At 33.3% G+C, this 19077-nt stretch overlaps 2 protein-coding genes across 2 annotated transcripts in view; both read right to left on the bottom strand.

Annotated features, from left to right (window-relative positions):
• Positions 1-19077, bottom strand: part of LOC140049564 (nuclear protein AMMECR1-like) — a 46299-nt gene that overhangs the window by 5438 nt on the left and 21784 nt on the right. The window contains exon 4 of the mRNA XM_072094469.1: positions 9277-9367. Within this exon, the coding sequence (XP_071950570.1) occupies positions 9277-9367 (91 nt within the window). The remainder of the gene's footprint in view (positions 1-9276; positions 9368-19077) is intronic.
• LOC140048898 (uncharacterized) lies at positions 1209-3328 on the bottom strand. The gene is made up of 3 exons (XM_072093701.1): positions 3037-3328; positions 2495-2728; positions 1209-2341 (listed from the first exon to the last, which is right to left on the bottom strand). Exons 1-3 carry the CDS (start codon positions 3326-3328, stop codon positions 1209-1211), a joined length of 1659 nt encoding a protein of 552 aa, XP_071949802.1.

Below are 19077 nucleotides of genomic sequence, written 5' to 3'. Positions count from 1 at the left end.
GTTAACATCACTTAAATCTGCGAATTACAAAAAAATGTAATACATACTACAGTACAAAAAATGAATTATTATTAATAATTTGTTTGGAAATCTACACTTTTAAAACAGTGGCACACTAGCAAAGAAAATATATCTGCGTATACAAGTTTATGCACACAACGGCCGGAAACGTAAAACCCACAAACGAGGTTTTTTCCCATTGGATCGTACACGAAGTAATTAACCGTCTGTAAACTTCGCCTGGAAAGTAACTACAGTACACATTTTGGTCCCTGGATGGAACATGATATCGCGCGTGTGGACCCAACGCTGAACGATTCGTACAAAGGGACACCGCCAGACAAGTGCGTACTACCTAGCTATTTTGTTTAGTAGTTAGATCGCTGGCAATAATGAATGCATATAAAGTGCATAATATCCCTCTGACGTAGGTCTACTTACGGTCAAAGGAATGTAATGGTTTTCTAGGCGCTGAAGCTACGAAGTGAACGCGAACGATTTTTACTGTATATTATATTCCCCGACAAACGCATAATCATCCATGTCTCTGGCAAAATGTAAAAATAACCGAAATTTACCTGATGCTAGGCCTAATTGATCGCGAGCGAGAGTGACAGTAAATCGTTGCGTTGCATTACCTACTGTACTATCTTGCTACTTCGCGCCAATTCGCGTTAACACGAATCAAGTCATGATTGAAACCCGCGTTAACATGCTGATAAGCGTCACTAAATCGTCAATCGTAAGAGGTATTGATTCATATTTCATATCAAAGCCCAAAAAAAATGTCGTCGGCAAACTGAATGAAAACAATTTTTTTAAACGGGATTTAAACGTTATTTTCGTATATAGACAAATAAGTAGAAATAATTACAATTTCAAGAAGACTTATTTATTTATTTATGATTAACACAAACAAAAATGCAAATACATATTTAATTTAGAAGCATATATCATTATTTATAGGTATATTAGGCCTACTCTGTATACTAAAAATGACAATTTCAAAACATATCTTTATATACACATATTTACATATAACCTTTTCATTTAAAAAACATATTAACACAAAAAAAATGCAATATTTAATTTAGAAGCATATATAATTATTTATAGGTCTATTACTCTGTATACTAAAAATGACAATTTCAAAACATATCTTTATAATACACATATTTACATATAACCTTTTCATTTCAAAACATTGCCTATTCTTTTAAAACATCTTGTCTTGGGTGATATTTTCTTCTGTGTGATGTTACCTCTGCATTGCTGCTAAAAGTGTATGATGGGCAAAAGCGACACCGACCGACAGGCGCACGCATTGCCATGTCGGTTGTGTCCCATGATGGTAGACCAATAACTTCATTGAAAGTCAAGTAATGGTCCCCTTTCTCATTGCACATTGGAGATGGAAACCCCCCAGCCTGAATTATCGGTCGTAATATATCGTTGGCAATAATTGGATTAGCTGTGCAGTGAGAACAAGTATTGTCTAAACATTTGATAAATGAAATAAATCCTATGCGTTTATCTATATGTTTAAGCATAAAGTTAACCTCATCCTGTAGTTGACTTTCTCTGTAGACTTTACCACTGTTACTCGACATTACGGCATAAACCTCATTATAATCAGCATATGGTAGTTCCTGGCCCGACGAGGGAATATACTGAACATTAATCGGAAGCCCCCCAAACTCCACATTACTTAAATAGTTGCCAAGAGTCTGCATCGCAATGTCGTACATTCTGCACTCCTTCTGTTGTTGCTCGTCTTCTGATAGACCTTGTTGCCATGGACAGAGTGTTTCTCCGGGAAGTTTATCTGGTATGGAAACAGATGTCAGGGCTGCCGTACATGCTCCCCATACATGTTCGATCATGTTGAATGCCGATTGACCAGGAGCGTAAGCGGTAACTATTAGGGCATCCAGTGCAGTTTTTCGGAAAAGCCTTGCATAATACAGAAGATTCGTATGGTGTCCAGTGTTGAAATCCCCACCGCCATCTGCAATAATAGAAACTATCGTTTTGCCGTTATGAACTTCATTTATCACTAAAGGTAACAAGTCGTTTATATGCGAGGCAATGGTACATTTTGTCATCGGTCCTCTATTAACTATCGTCACTGGTCCACTTCGATGAACTTTAAGTTCCTTACGACCATGCTTATCTGATGTATTTTCAGGAGGGTTCGGTAGAGTAAGCTTCATATACCCGCATGGAGTAACCAAGTTGCCAGCACGTGAAGGGAAGTCATGATCACTGTATATAGGTTTGTCGTTGCACGGGAAAAAACGGCGTATGCTTATGTGTCTATCCACTGCAAGAACATCCGATCCTAAATAATAAATATATTTGGTAATATACACTTGGTAAAAGTTTAATTTATATCAAGGGCAAACTTTTTGTAAAAATGGCGTGTTTCAAAAATTAGACTGTGTTTAAATTGTGAATACCGTGATTTAGATTAAAAAGCACTTAATTTACATACCAATTTTAATTTTGTTCTTGTTGTCCACTGAAAACACGCAACAATTAGCTGGGTAGCTAGCAGACAGTTGAAGGCAATACTTTACACGGGCGCTGTAGAAGTGTCCATTTGGATTCTCCTTCATCTTTGAGTTGTCTTTAGGTGGGACTTTTGCATTAATGTTTCCTTTGTAACGCGCAGAGGTTTTTCTCCCTTCATGTGGACTTTTGAACATTTTATGAACAGTATCAACACCTACAAAAACAATTGAATAACTTGAAGCAGGAAATAATATAAAAACGATGTGGGCAATGATAATATAAAAAAACAAATTGTAAAACAATTACAATAAAAGTAATCTGCTAATCATCTGAAGAATATCTATATATATACTGTAATTTAAATTGTATGAAAAAATAAATTTTGTTGCTGTCAAACTTAATTTTTTTCAATTTATATTTTAAAACTAAAAACTAACTAAACAAATTTAAACAATAAAATGTATAATAAAAAGCAGTAAATATTGTCAACTTTCGTTCTCAAAACATTTATACTGTACTTACTAAATTGTGGATGTTGATCGCGAAGTCCTTCGATTTCTTGTAGCAGGTGCCTTCGTAGCTCCTTCAACCCAGTACCACAAAGGCCTGTGGTAGACTGCCGTCTCCTATGGGCTTCAAACCCGTTGTTTTCTACAAATTGCCTTGCAACAGTGATCATATATGGAAATTTTGACGTAATGGACGGACGACCAACTGGTTTAATATTTGATATGCATTTTGTTTTCTTGGTTCTAAAGTAATTGCCCGAGGCTAGTTTTGAAGAAAAATTCGGAGAACGTGGACTTGATAACATCTTGAATAGTAACAATAGTATAATAATAGTATACTGAATTTGTTTTTGCATAGGCCAAGGCGTTGCTAAAACCATAAATCAACGCTTTTGTTCACTCTTAATTGAATTGGGTGTTGCTGTTCTATAAAAAAAAATAGGTGCTAGCTTTTAATTGTATATAAGCAAATTAATTGAAACGGCTTTCAATGCACAAACAAGGGAGTTCCTACAACTCCCTGTATACCTAAATAAAAAGGCTCTAAGCAGCTATTAAATTCACTTCTCTTTCTGCAATTGCCTTAGATACATCAAATATTAAATTCGTCAAATATCATAGTAAATCATGAGTCGCCGTCGCTTATCAAGGAATCCAGAGTTTGCCTTAGTTTATTTCGAGTTCGATGAAAGCACGAGCATTGTGCCATCCAAAAAACTTCGTGGAGACGTAAACATTAAAAGTGTGGCGGAAATTACTTTCAGTGGAAAGAACCTGAAATGCCAAATCTTGGAACTGTCCGATGACAGCGATGTTCTCATTAAAGTAGACGCCGAATTTTGGAAAACCAAAAATAACAACGCTGACAACAATGGTAAGTTAATTATATTAAATTGTAGTGAATATGTATGCCTTGTGCAATTATTATGTCTTTTAAGACGAATGTTTCCATTTGTGGATTTTACTCATCATTTTATCACCATTCATTAGGACGATTTTGCGTTTTAAAAGTGTGTTTACATATCATCATTCGCAATGACCATTTGACACAATTTTAAGCCCGTACACACAAAATATGATGAAATATAAAATCCCTTTAATAATAGATGCACACACGTGTACAGTATGTTTTTCTATCGTACTGCAGTTGTGTACATATTCAAAAAATAAAATATGTTCCATAATAATGTAGATGTTTATGTACGGTATTGCCCTATGTAATATATGTTGTTACATTTTATTTAACATTGACTTTTTTTAGATGACAATGCAGCACCACTAAAAAAACGTCGATGTGTTGTTGAAACTGCACCAGATTCTGCACCAGACGCTGAACCAGATTCTGCACCAGACGCTACTCTTAGCAATGATGACAGTATCATCCACGATTTCTTAAACGAAGCGATGGGAATTCGTCGTAAGTAAATTGTTTTTATTTTGTTCTTCCAACACACGCATCCAATTTTATCTCTTCGTGTATTGTACAAATCGACCCGATGACTACTAACGAACAATATTAATTTTGTTTAATAATATACAAATGTCTTGTTTACATTATTGCATATTTTCATTCATATTCTGACATACTTTCGATATATAAATTACATTTGAATTTTTGTAACACTGACTATAATTATTTAATTCTAATTATTTTACAAAATGGTATACCCCATAGTAATAGTATTTTAAGATTGTGTCGCCAGTGAAAATTAACTAACTAAATCTGCCCCTTAAAAACTTAACACATTGATTACTAAAAATCAGACTTTATATGCCATTTTGCAGGTTTTTTTTTTTTATTGATTTCACTTAGAAGCCTTTAGCTAATTAGTAACCAACTGCCTTGACAAATAATTTGGCTATTTTTTGCTTTAGGCCTAAATTACAATTTTTGTTTAAATTTATTTTTAAAAAAATAAGAAATATGTACATGTACATTAATCTTTTATAATTATTAACAGATGTTTGCAATCACGGAGAGTTGTTAGAGCAGTTGGCGTCACGACAAGCTCGAGTTGAAGAGATGCTTTTACAAATACTTCAAAATCAGAAGGAGTTATTAAACATGCAACAACAACATAGTTCACCAGCTCATATTAGTCCACATTCACCAACTGATACTCATCTACATTCACCAGCTGATACTCATCCACCAGCTCATATACCTCTACCAACTCAAATACATCATCAACCAGCTCAACTACATCAACCAGCTAAAGTCAACAGACGGCTATTCAACAACCATCCCGTGACCCGAACCGCTGGGCCAGACGGTCTAGTAATGGTTGGTGGCAAAGTACCATTAAACAAAGATGTTTACAGAACGTGCATTGCATCTGGCCATACAGCAACAGCCCTGACGAGACTGCTTCTTAGAAAACTATTTACAGTCGAAGAATTAGCTAAATCAAATCTACATGGAAAAGCTACGAAATTAAATGGTAATCGAGTAGAGTGGGCACCACTATCTCCAACAAGAATGAAAGGTATTTTCATAGAAGTGGAAACTGTATTTCCCGGTTCGACTACAACACAAGAAAGAGCCCTGAAAGAAGCCGTCAATGGCAAATGCCGTTCGTGTCGCCAGATTTAATTGTTTGTATATACTGTAGTATTTAAGTTGTTTTTTTTAAATCAATGTAAATAAATACACTGTTATTCATATTTTCTTTACGATTCGATTGCTGTTTAAATTGTTTGAAAAAAAAAAGATTATAAGATAAGATAAAATTGTAAATTTTGTCTTTCAAAATCATCGTTATAATATGAGTAAAATATTAATAAAATAATAAATTGTTCCCACTTTTAATTTCCAATATTCATTTCTGTATTAAACTGTCTTACGAATCATAAAAATCATCTTACTGACACCATTTCCATGGTTACAATTCAACGTACATGTAGGCCTACCAGCAACACCGTGGGAATATAGACAATCGCACGGAAGTACCATTTATATAGGTAATTAATAAATGAACAGCAGGCCTACATTACTGTATTGTAATTTCCATGATGTTATGACCATCCCTTATGAAAATGGAATCGTCTAAACCATACAACAACAAAATGAACACATAGCATAGGCCTATCATAACTAGCGGTTATTCCTGATACCCTGGCTAGGCCTAGAGACCTGCCCTAACCTAGCTAGAAGATCGATCGTACGTGCCTAATTAACTGGGTTCGCCTAAATTAGCCTAGCTATCTTGCTAGGCCTAGACAAGACCAACCAAGGTCTGTCCACGATGGATGTTAAGATAGACTAGCACGCAGCAGACTAGCTAGGCCTAGGTCAATAGTTTGAGTGATTCCATGTTTTTTTACGTTTTTTTGCATGTGGTAAATTCACTCTTTAGCACAAGAAAAATAAAATCGCAAAAATGAAAGGTTGCGAATAAAAACTAAAATTTGCGCTTTATAGTATACTCTGTAAAAGGGTATACCAGTACTGATTTGTTTGTCTTACCGCCGGTTGTGCGGGCGGCGGGCGATACTGCATACGCAATTCAAAGGCCTGAAACAAGGTCAAACCAGTACACGTCAAACTATGTCAAAGGCGACGAATACTGATTCGTTGTCTTTACCGCTTGTTATGTGTTGTGCGCTGCACGACCGATACAGTGGATACCACATTACAAACAAAAAAATCTACAATTATGTGCTTAAAATTAAAATCGGATATTGTGGATATTTTCTTATTGGTTTTTTACAAAAAGAACATCCGCAACACTAAATAATATCACAAACTAATTAAAATATGTCAAAGCATGGAGTCAAATGCTAATATAAAGTTATTTTCAACTTGATCGTTTTCAAACGATCGTCCGACAATATAGTGTCGAATAACGTCGACAGGAAAACGGGCTTAATACCACACCACCAGTACACAGAACCAAGAATGTGCAGTCAGCCGTATAATAGGGGCGGGGCCAAAGTCGAACATGCATATTGGCGTCTAGACGCAGCCAAATCAGACGGGTTTTGAGACGCGTTTTTGGGTAAACAATAGAAAACGCGTCTGGACGCTGATTTGTGGTCTGAAATAATTTGTAGATCACGCCTTAGTGGCTATAGCCATTTTAGTTTTTTGTTTGTTTTCGGACCGCGCGCGTGAAGGTACAGTAGTTAAAAAATAAAAAATATACTGCAAATTAATAAAGATAAAATTAAATATACGCCATAAAGCATTGCAGTATATTGTGGGGAATAGTATTTATAAAATTACATAGGGAGATCTGATAAGACCCTTTGTTTAAAATGGAGTTTTTAGCCGAGTTTTATTGAGTAAGCTAGAAGGAATAACTGTGGGCTATCTCGAATACGTCTGCGCATGTTGCAAGCCGTCTAAAAAGTCTTCCTTCTTGGGCCGAAACGCATTGATTTAACATTGCTTTGTCGTAAATCCCAATAAATTACGTTTTTACATAATTTAGAGTTGTTCATCTTGCTTTATTTTAATACGTTACTACTGTTGAATATTTTGCAAGTTCACTTTCAGTTTATAATCGCGATGTTCAAAAAATAGCATTTAAAATTTCGTGTTACAAGCACTTTTTAGGCCTCTTTCTTTGGCGACGAGTTGACTCTTTTAAATATCTTGGGGTCACATTTGATCCGCAATTAAATTGGAATGATCACATAAGCAAGGTATCCTCAAATGTTTCAAAACGTATTTGTGTCATCCGGCGTGTAAAATGTTTTCTTCCGTCATATACGCTTAAAATGTTAGTCAACGCTCTTGTTTTTCCCCTTTTTTATTATTGTTGTTGTGTATGGTCTAATTGTATTGTTCAAAATACTAATTGTTTACAAGTACTCATGAATAGATTAGGTAGAATTTTGCTTTCTGTTGATATTAAGACCTCAATTGATTTTATTTTAAATAACCTTGGCTGGAACAGACTAAATGTACTCTGCAATGAAAAATTATTATTAATGACTTTCAAGTGTTTAAAAGGGTGTGCTCCTCCATATTTGACCTCAAAAAGGCCTTTTAATAACACTACCCATTCTAAAGGCACACGAAGCCAAAGCCATAACAATTTAGTTGTCCCCACCTGGAACATTTGTCAAGGCAAAAAAACCTTTACTTATCGTTCATCTAAAAGCTGGATGAACTTCCAAATGAATTAAAAATTAACTTTAAAGATTTTTCAATAACTTCATTCCAAAATACAATTAGTACTCAATATTTTTAACTGAATTTTTTGTTTTCTAAAATTGATTACTATTTTTAATGTATATTTCAATTACTCTTTTTTTTTTTTTATTATGTTTGTTATATTTTCAATTACTGTACCACTTTGGAAATCAATGCACTAGTACTGAAAGTGCCTGCAGAATAAAGAAAGAATAAATAAATAAATAAATAAATAAATACTAGCAGTATTTCTAACTTTCAGTTTACTATTTATTTATTTATAATGTATTGTTTATTAAAGTTTGAGTTTTTAATGTGGTAGGTAAAATGTTGAATTTTAATAGTTTTGATGCATAAGCTAGGCCAGATATGGATCTTATTGATCGGCAAAATGTCGTTGCTATAGGCGGCTTAGAACGACTGCACACGGCTACATAGAGACGCCATTTTGTGAATTCACATTATCCATCCTATTTTTGTAACTATCATAAGATATCATTCAATTAAATTCACTACACATAAGCTTCATGTCAAGGGTCATCATATAATTATAAGCACAAAAAAAAGGATGCGTACGCAGGAAACTTTGCGCACAATCGCGCTTCAAAATATTAGAAAATTTCTGAAAATCAATTTCTAACACCTAAGAGCATCATTCAGACAATTTTTCCAATTTTGTTAACGGCATGCACCTATATTTCTGTGCGCATAGCATGTAAATAATGTAAAAAGTTCATTTTTACAGTAATTATTTGTTCTTTATATATACCCTATGTGATATATTGCTTTCATTCCATGTCCTCTAAATGTCAAATAACGACACACGTGTAGGTAATAATGCGCTCTCCAAAGGGAAATTTAATGCAAATTTGTGTAAAAAGATATCTATTTTGAATATTTTGAATTTCTTATAGTATTATTAACATACGTGGATGTTGCTTTTGCGCAGAGTATTAAAAAATCAAAATCAATGATCACCTATAATTCGTCAAAGTGAGGAATTAAATTCTAGTTTTATCTTTTTCTTTTAACTAATTATTATTTGTACAATTAAGGATAAAACATATTATTCCTTGGTTTTTAACAATTTTACAATTGATGTATTTATAATACCTTGTTCAGAGGCAACTTCTGGTAAATATGTAGCTGATTTACTAGATCCTTTATCATTTGTAAATTCGATACGAATACCATGGCGACCAATCTGTAAAAAACATTTGATAAAATTAGTATATTTTATAGTATGCAGCTGTGATCATCATTTAATTATAAATCCTCATGAACTTATACTTATAGCTATCCAGCAGAGTGATGTTTCAAAAACATGCCTAAACATGTTTGCCATTGTTTTTTTATTCCAAAACCCTAGGGGGGCTTGTCACAAATGTGAAAACGCATCACCCACAAATGTGAAAACAACCATTGCCTACAAATGTAAAAAAAAAGAGACTTTTTCGCCCAGAAATGTAAAAAAAAAAAAATCACATGTAGTTCTAGACTCAACAATTTTGATCGAGTTACCGTAATACATTATATCATGATTATATTGAGTTGTTTCAATACTTGTGTGTTCACGATACGTCTGTCAACGCATTGAATTATTACTATTTTGCGATCTTTTTTGCTCAATGTCAAGGTCATATATACTATTGCTACTTGTAGTGTGTTGTTGATATTTATCATTGGCTAACTGTTATGTATGTATAGTTCCAAGTCGATGTTTTTTGCGCACGATACTACAAGGTCAAGGCCATGTATACCATTGCTACTTGTGTTTGGTTGTTAACATCATTTGCTTACTGTTATACGTATAGTTCCAAATTGATGTTTGATTCGATGTTTGTATGTTGTGCGCGTACATGACACTACAAGCAAGGTCATGTATACCATTGCTACTTGTAGTGTGTGGTTGTTAACTTGTTGGCTTACTGTTACGTACATCTAGTCCCAAGTAGATCTTCAATGATTTCTGAGCGTGAACATGATAGTACAAGGTCAGGGTTATATAGTGTCATAACGAAAGTTCTGGGAAATTAGACATTTTGATTACAAGAATGTTGGGGTTTGTGGGTCACTACGACATTAAGGAATAACGCCTCTACACCGGAATATGTACTATAGTTTAGTCTAAAATTATACTTTTGTTCTATACAATACAGCCATGGATTTTGTTCTGAAATAAAAATAGATTGTTTGATTCAATTAATTGATTGGTTTTCATTATTTCTTAAATTATCAAACAGAATATCAATTATTAAATCTATGTATTTTGTTGATTAAGAAAATTATATTTAGTTACAAATTAACTCACAAAAAGCCAGTCTTCCAGGTTTTCTTTAATCGGTTAAAATTTAATTATAACGTAGAAAAAAACATTGCTTCTAAAAGAAGTACATTGTATAATTTCAGACAAAAGTGGAGATTAATAGAAGATTATATTTAATAACTTAATGATACTGTTTCTCGAGAAAATGACTTACTTTTGTGTATTATTATTATTACGCTTGCTCTTTATTACTGTATTGAATTAAAACGTAAACCAGAAATTATTAGGTGATCATTTAGAATAAAATGATCACCTATTGTTATTGTATGAAATCTTTATTGTTGTTTTTATTGTTATTTATACGCCATTTTGTGAAATCACATTATCAATCATATCTCCATAACTCATTATCACATATTAATAAAATTCACAACACGTAAACTTCAGGTCAAGGGTAAAAATATTAGCAAATAAAAACGCACGCGCACGTAGGGTCATGCGCGTGAAATCGCGCGTTAAAAATTTAAAAAGCTCAAAATTATGTTTTGATCAATTTAGAGCATGAATTAGGCCATTTGCATGTTTTAAAAAATTACTGCGCAAAAACACGTTTTTGCGCGTGCGTACACAGAAAGCGTAAAAAATACAATTTTTTTGTACAAATTGCATTCTACTCATCTTACTTGGTACATCCACCAAATTTGAGTCCATTTCGACTTAAAATAGTGCTATACGAGCACGTTAAAAATGACAAAATGCGCACATTAATTGTACAAAAGTGCTAAAAATGGTAAAAAATAAGGCATTTCTGAAATGAAAATAATTCTTCAGAATGCACGGTGACCCCCAATTTTTTTAACTTATTATGGAAGCCAATGAGTTGTAGATATAAATGTATATACACATCAGACGTACAAAATTGTATGACGTCATCATTTGGCCACATGAATTTTTAAAATAGGATTTTTTCCCCTTTTGTCATAGACCACCATATTCAACAGAGCGCAACTCGCTTATCTGTGATCGATTTTCTTTTAATTTTTAATACATTGTGCCTCAACCAATTATGTTACTTATGAATTGCCAAGATTTTCATTTGGATAACGTCATCACGTCTTAAAATTTAAATAACGGTGGTTACGTAATTTCAACTACAAGGTAAATTTGAATACCTTACAGCTCTTCTGAATTAAAGTTGACCTTGATGTTTATAACTTATTATGAGATCTAGTGAAATGTAGATATGTATTCATATAAAAATGAAGCCTATCGGATGTTGTGACGTTATCATATGGCCAGTTGAAGTTAAAAAGTCATTTTTTCATCTCTTTCGTCGTTATACAAATTTTAAAGAGCGCGCACCGCGCTTCTACGTGCCAAATTTTCTTCCAATTGTTATATTTATTGCTCAATTCATTATCTTTCGATATTGTTCTCTTCAAGTTTATTTTGACAACGTCATCATACAAAAAAATTAGAACATGATGTGGGTCCCGTAAATTCACCTATGCTACACTGTATATAGATATACACAGTACAGTATATACAGTACATATTGTATATGGCATATAATAGGCACAACTCAGCACTATAAGCGTATAATAGGATGGCATACATCAACATTTTCCGATCGTATGTTAACATACGTGCATGTTTAAAAAATATGAATGTCAATAAAATGATAAAAATGATCACCTATAATTCGTCAAAGTGACGAATTAAATTCTAGTTATTATTATTATTATTATTATATTTTTTATTGGCATACTATTAGTTCCTTGGTTACAATACAGATAATTAAAAATATATTATGTATTTTTTTAAAGAAACAAAAATGGTTATGTTGTTAAATGTAGTTATCAGATTTTAATTAATACAATTATATTATAGTTCCTTGGTTATAATACAAATTAAGATATATTTGTGTGTATGCATGTGTATGTATATGAGTATTATTTATTATTGCTATGTAAAGACAAAAAAAAAATTAATATGTTAGTATATCTCTGGCTAATTTGATTAATACAATTATATTTAGTTAGATTAGTTACATAATTGTGGAAAACACAGCATTTACAAAATTAATTAATTATTTACTTTAAAAAAAAATGGAATTAATAATTTATAGTTTTTAATATTGTTTGATCACTATTTTATTTAAACGTTCATATCATTTTGATACCTATTACTTTATATAAGTGATTTTGTGTTATGGTTGTATTTTTTTGAAATGAATAAAAAAAAAAATTAAAAATAAAAAAAAAAATTAAAAAACATCATTTAATGACAAAAGAACAATAATTAAAACTATTAAATAAATTCATCTGGTTCTCTGAATATAATTAACTGGAAATTTATTACTTTTATGTTAACCAAAAAAAATACATACACAAACTAATGTTACCGTATTTATACCAATTGTGTATGTATTTTTTTGGTTCAACATAAAGTAATAATTTTCCAGTTAATAATTCAAACTGGTCAAAAAAGTCGAGCAGCGTTTTTTGTAAGAAATATTTCTGGTTTTTTTAATATTTTAAATCTTACATTTATGTTCTAGAATCATATTGAGATTTTGCATGTTACTGTACAAGAGTAATATAAAAACAAAATAATTCAGGAATTTTATTTAAACATACTGATAACTAAAACAAATTTCTCCGAAACATAATCCAGAGAGTTCCAACACATACATGTTTTAAATTTCACATAACTTTGTAAGTAAAAAGTTGGATTGCAATAATTTTTTTACCATTATAAAACAGATAATTACCTGCATAATAATATGATATTATCTCAAAATTAAATTTTGCGACATGCGACTGATCTGGCTTGTCCCTGCCACATATCAAGCAAGCATTGGACTACCAGTTTAACACCAATGATGTTCGATATTATTTCATTATTAATGCAGTATATGTACCTTCACCCGGAGGTTTTGGTTGTACTGTTATTTATAGTAGTCTTATGTGCAGCCAGTCTGGATAATACCTGAAGCATCCAAAGTAAGTAGAGAATTAATACTAAAGTGTGAACGTAAAAAGCTGCCCGTCTGCTCAGTAAACAACTGCAAGTTCCGATCAGCAGGATTTTCTTGCACAGGTCTTTGTTATCCATGCCGCGGTACTTGTATGACATATAAGCTACACAAGTAGTATAGTCTAATACCCCTTTCACACCAAAAGCAAAACTCCGGAGACACTCCGGAGACACCCCGGAGTTGACGTCCCGCTGTTTGGTGTGAAAGGTAAAATCAAGCAACTCCGGAGTTTAAAACTGCGGGGTTGAACAGCTGAACATTCTCCGGAGAGCGAACTGCGGGGACACCCCGGTGTTTTGGTGTGAAAGGTACCAACATCAAACTCCGGAGTGTTTCGGGTCAAAAGGTCATCCTCACACGATCACTCATTGCTTTAGTTTTATTTCAAAATACTTTAAATATTTGTACAACATATATAGCAGGTTCAAAAATAATAAGTAGTATCAATAAAACATTATATTACTTCTGAGACTTTTGAAAGTAATTATTAAATTAAACATATTATTAATTAAAATGATTCTAATGATCGTCGCTATGTAAACAAACAAAATAGAGGGCGACATTTACAATTTTATTTTATAAACCCCGGAGTTGCTAGGTTGGTGTGAAAGGGGTATCTCCGGAGTTTCTCGACGTTTTGAATGGTCATAAACCCCGGGGTGTCTCCGGAGACACTCCGGAGTTTTGGTGTGAAAGGGGTATTAGTGTCAATACAAATATGTCATGATTCTAGACGCATAACAAAAACGTAGATCCATGCTATAAATGTACTTGCACTTTATTTGTACACCCTTTTAGAATTGTTAGGTACTAAAGAAGGTTTCTGCCAAGTTTGGTGCTTTTGTCACGAAGTGCACAAAAAAGTGGTAAGCGACCTGACTATGTCAAATAATGAATAACAGTAAAAACTTTATTTATGGCCTGTATTTAAACTGACTGATTTTTGGCTGTCAATCTGGGCCAATATTATAATAATTCGCCATCAGATAATCATTGAATTATGGTTAAAACTCGAACTGGGCATGCTCATGAGTGTACTGGTTTTTGTTGGCCACTGATTTATTATGCCTGAGGAAATTAAAACTTGGAAGAGAGATTGGAATGTTCCAATCGCCAAGCCATCCGCATATTATTCTGTGCAGAAATTTATCACAACATCGACATCTTTTGAGGCAAATCGTTAATCCGTAATTCGTTTTAAGTTCAGTTGATCGTCTTGTTTTAAAAAAATAACACTAGACTTTCGCTCGAGCTGCAAGAAGACGTACGCCGTGTGTGAAAAAAATAGTCTACAAAATAGAAATACTGCTCAAGCTACAGTACTTGAAAATAGACTTCAATCTGTGCCGTTTTCATAACATTGTTTACGAAAATAGAAATATCCTTGATTCCCACTTGAGCTTTAAGAAGTACTACTGTGTGTAATTACTCCATGGTAAAAATACCACATGCATTTTGCTCTCAACCACAGTACAGTATTAGCTCCATTCCATTCCATTCATTATTGCCAGCGACCTAACTACTAAATAATAGCTACTGTAGGTACGCTACGTACGTTGAGTCCAGACGCGTCATATCATGTTCCATCCAGGGACCAAAATGTGTACTGTGGTTACTTTTCAGGCGAGGTTTACCGACGGTTACGTCGTGTACTGTGTGTCTACGTACGCTACAGCAAAAACGTTAAAAAAATGTTAATTGTTCAAATGTTCACCAATTTTTTTATTTACAAGTAACCCTCTGTACCGTGGGGCACCTAAAATAAATATTTCATACATTACTAAACAAAAAACATGCCATTTTCACTTCTTTTTTTTAAGCCAACATCTTATTATACCGTATATTTCGGTGTATAAGTCGCACTTTTGACACGCAAATTTGACCTCTAAATTAAGGGTGCGTCTTATACACCGAACATAAATGCCTCACCACACAGATTGTACATAATCGTCACCTCGTTGGTTGGCGCGCCTAGGCTAGCTACAGTGTATTAATGTAACGGCAACCTGCTTCTGCCTAGTTTTCAAGGCATTTTAGCGTGATGTTATACTAAATATGATGAAAAGATTTGTTCATTATAGAGCTGTTTTAGGCGCTCCGATAAAATTTCATTTGTAAACGTTTACGATTGGAATGTATTTATTTATAGTTATACGCACGATTGCCGACCTCTGTACCCCTAGCGCAAGCCCTTCTGGGCGGCCACATGGTGTACGGTATTCGACTAGTATATTCTCCAGTTGATTATAGCATGGACCTAGCGTATACACTTCTCGGATACATAGATACTAATCGAATACGATTGTCCGTGAAAACGTGCGCCCTCTCGAAATGATCGAGCGAGGCTAGCCCACACACGATCATGCACTCGATGTTGCGGGTGCGAAACTCATTAATAACAAGTTAGAAAGAACTTGTTGAGGCTGGGCGCGACCGAGCCTAGGTAAGAAAAAACCTAAATAAAGACTTCGTTGTAGATATAACAAAAAATATTATTACAATAATATTGATTACAATTTAAAAAAACATTGTTTTGATGAAATTTCTTCTACACGTTAATATGTTGTTGCTGAGATAATTTCATTCTGAAATTTCTACTTTTGCATTTCATTTTGAAACCGTCAAGATGTTAAAAATTACAATAAAATACCGGTCCCGTAATTTCACCTATTTTACACTGTTTGTGATATGTATACAGATTGTACTGTGTATACTATATAACACAAAATAACAGAATTCAGAAATAACAACATATCATATTCTTCAGTTCAGGTCATAATGCCTTAATATTTTTCTGTGTGCAATATTCTAACGTATGACGTGCACGTGGCGTTTGTCGAGCGGATAACTAACTCGTCAAAGTGACGAGTTTCATGTCTAGTTCTTCTTTCTTTCCCGGATTTTTGTGCGTCGCATATCCCCTATTGCTTGTAAACGTAACTTTGTATAACTTTGTCAAAAGATTGACCTGTAGCTGTAGATGTGCAAGAAACTTTGTTATATGACGTTAGAGTCGCGCAGCGTGAGTTACGCGCGATTTTATGAATTTAAATGATTGATCATAGATTATAAACCAAAAGTCATTTTTTATTGATACTTGGTGAAAATTTAAGTCATATCAAGGGCGAACTTTCTATGGATTAAAAATGGCATGTTTCACAAGAAGTTACCCGCGCCCGCGCATTTAAAATTTCAAAATGCGCAAAATTAATTTCTAATCAACTTTCTACGCTGATCATGACATTTTAAGCATGTCAAAAATTCCCGCGCGCGCAAACAAATTTACGCGTATGGTGCGCACGGTGCATGAAAATCATGTTTTTTTCTCTTGAATTATGATTTTCCAGCCTTTCCTAGTCATTTAAAAAAAGATTGACATCATTTCAAATTAAAATGACGTCATACGAACACGTTGATTTAGACAATTTGCGTGCGTTTTAGTTTAAAAAAAGACAAAATATTGTCAAAATTATGCCTACTTTGAATCTATTATAGCTCCTCAGGATCAACCGTTACCCCCATTTTTAAAAATTTAATATGTAAGCAGATATGTTGTAGATATGAATTCATGCAGAATCTTTACCCCTCGGATGTTATGACGTCATCGTATGGCCACACAAATGTAAAATATTGGATTTTTGACTGTTTCGTTATTGCTCATTACATTAAATAGAGCGCATATCGCTTATACGTATTCCATTTCCTCATATATTTTAATACTGTCTAGGTCAATCAACTATCTTTCGCATGAGTTTAAAATATTTTAATTTTTATGACGTCATCATGTCTAAAAATGTAAATAACGTGGGTCACTTATTTTTATCTTTACAGTAAATTTCAATCGGTTATAGCTCGTCAGAGTTATAAGTGATAATCATTATTAAACGTTTTCTTGAAGCTATTGGATTGTAGATACGAATTCATGTGAATATTTTGTCAATCAGATGTTGTGACGTCATCATATGGCCAGTTGAATTCAAAAAGTCATATTTTCACCTCTTGCGTAAAAGTTCATTGCGTTTAAACGAGAGCGCATCTCACTTTTACGTGACCAAAATTCTCCAAATTTGTATTAATGTAATTAATTAGATAATTATCTTCTAAAATTATTATTTTTATGTCAATTTGATGATGTCATCGTGTTAATAATTGGATTTAAAAGATGGGTCTCGTAATTCCGTCTATGCTACACTGTATATAACATAATATACAGTGTATTCTGTAAATACTGTAACATGATGTATGCTACAACATCGGTACAATTCAGCACTGTAAAGATATTTATTTCATGTCATAGGATGGCATAATAATTGTCGAGGTTCATATAGTTTAAAGTATGTGCATGTTGCGTATGCGCGGATAACCCGAACTCGTCAAAGTGACGAGTTCAAATCTAGTTTTTCTGTATTCTTCTTTCTTTCTGTCATTTTTGTGCAGAGCATATCTCAAAAACGTGTAAAGTTAACATTTCATAACTTTGTCAACATATGGGCATTCACGTGAAGTTGTGCTTTTTTATTTTTGAATGACGTCAGAATTGCGCAACATGACTTACGCGCATTTTAACGAATTTCGCGTATTTAACATAAATCAAAAACCATATAACAATTTAAATTGAAACTTAGCAAAAGTTTAATTTATATTCTGCGCTAACTGACTGTGGAAAAAAAATGGCATGTTTCACACGAAGTTACGCGCGCACGCGCATTTAAAAACTTTCTACGCGTTTCATGTCATTTTGAGCATGTAAAAAATTCCCACGCGCGCGGTGCGCACGTAGCGTTGAAAACAATTTTTTTCGCGTGATTTAGGTTTTTCCAGCCTTTTCTAGTAATTTTACCAACTTTTAAACGATTTCGACTTAAAATCACGTCATACGAGCCCGTAGAATTGGATAATTTATGTACGTTTTTTATGAAAAAGTTCAAAAATTCATCAAAATTTGTCAAAATTATACCTTTTTTTAAACAGTTGTAGTTTCTAAACTAAACGGTAAAAGTTGTTTTTATTACGTATTCTGGAAGATGATGAGTTGTAGATATCGTATCATGCATCAATATGGCAAACCGGACATTATGACGTCATCGTATGGCCACTCGAATATAAAATATAGGGATTTTTTCTCTTTTGTCATAGCGCATCACATTTAATAGAGCGCATCTCCACTTATCCGTTTTCCATTTTCACCCCGATTTTGATATTGTCTAGGTCAATCAACTATCCTTTGCATGAGTTAAAAATATTTTAATTGTTATGACGTCATCATGCCTACAAATTTAAATTACTTGTGCCTTTAATTTCATCTTTACAGTAAATTTTAATCTGTTATAGCTCGTACGAATAAAATGTGATAATCACGATTAAAACGTTTTCTGGAAGCTATTGGATTGTAGATACAAAATCATATAAATATTTTGCCATTCGGATGTTGTGACGTCATCATATGGCCAGTTAAATAAGAAAAGTCGTATTTTCATCTTTAGTGTCATAATTCATTACATTTAAAAGAGCGTGCATCAATATTTCACGTATTCAAATTTCTTCTGCACGTTAATATGTTGTTACTGAGATAATTTCCTTCCCAAATTGCTGTCTTAGTTTTTCATTT

The sequence above is a fragment of the Antedon mediterranea genome, chromosome 5 (assembly GCF_964355755.1).
Source record: "Antedon mediterranea chromosome 5, ecAntMedi1.1, whole genome shotgun sequence".
Lineage (NCBI taxonomy): Eukaryota > Metazoa > Echinodermata > Crinoidea > Comatulida > Antedonidae > Antedon > Antedon mediterranea.
The sequence above is the reverse complement of the archived record's forward strand: the minus strand, read 5'-3'. Positions and strand labels throughout refer to the sequence as shown.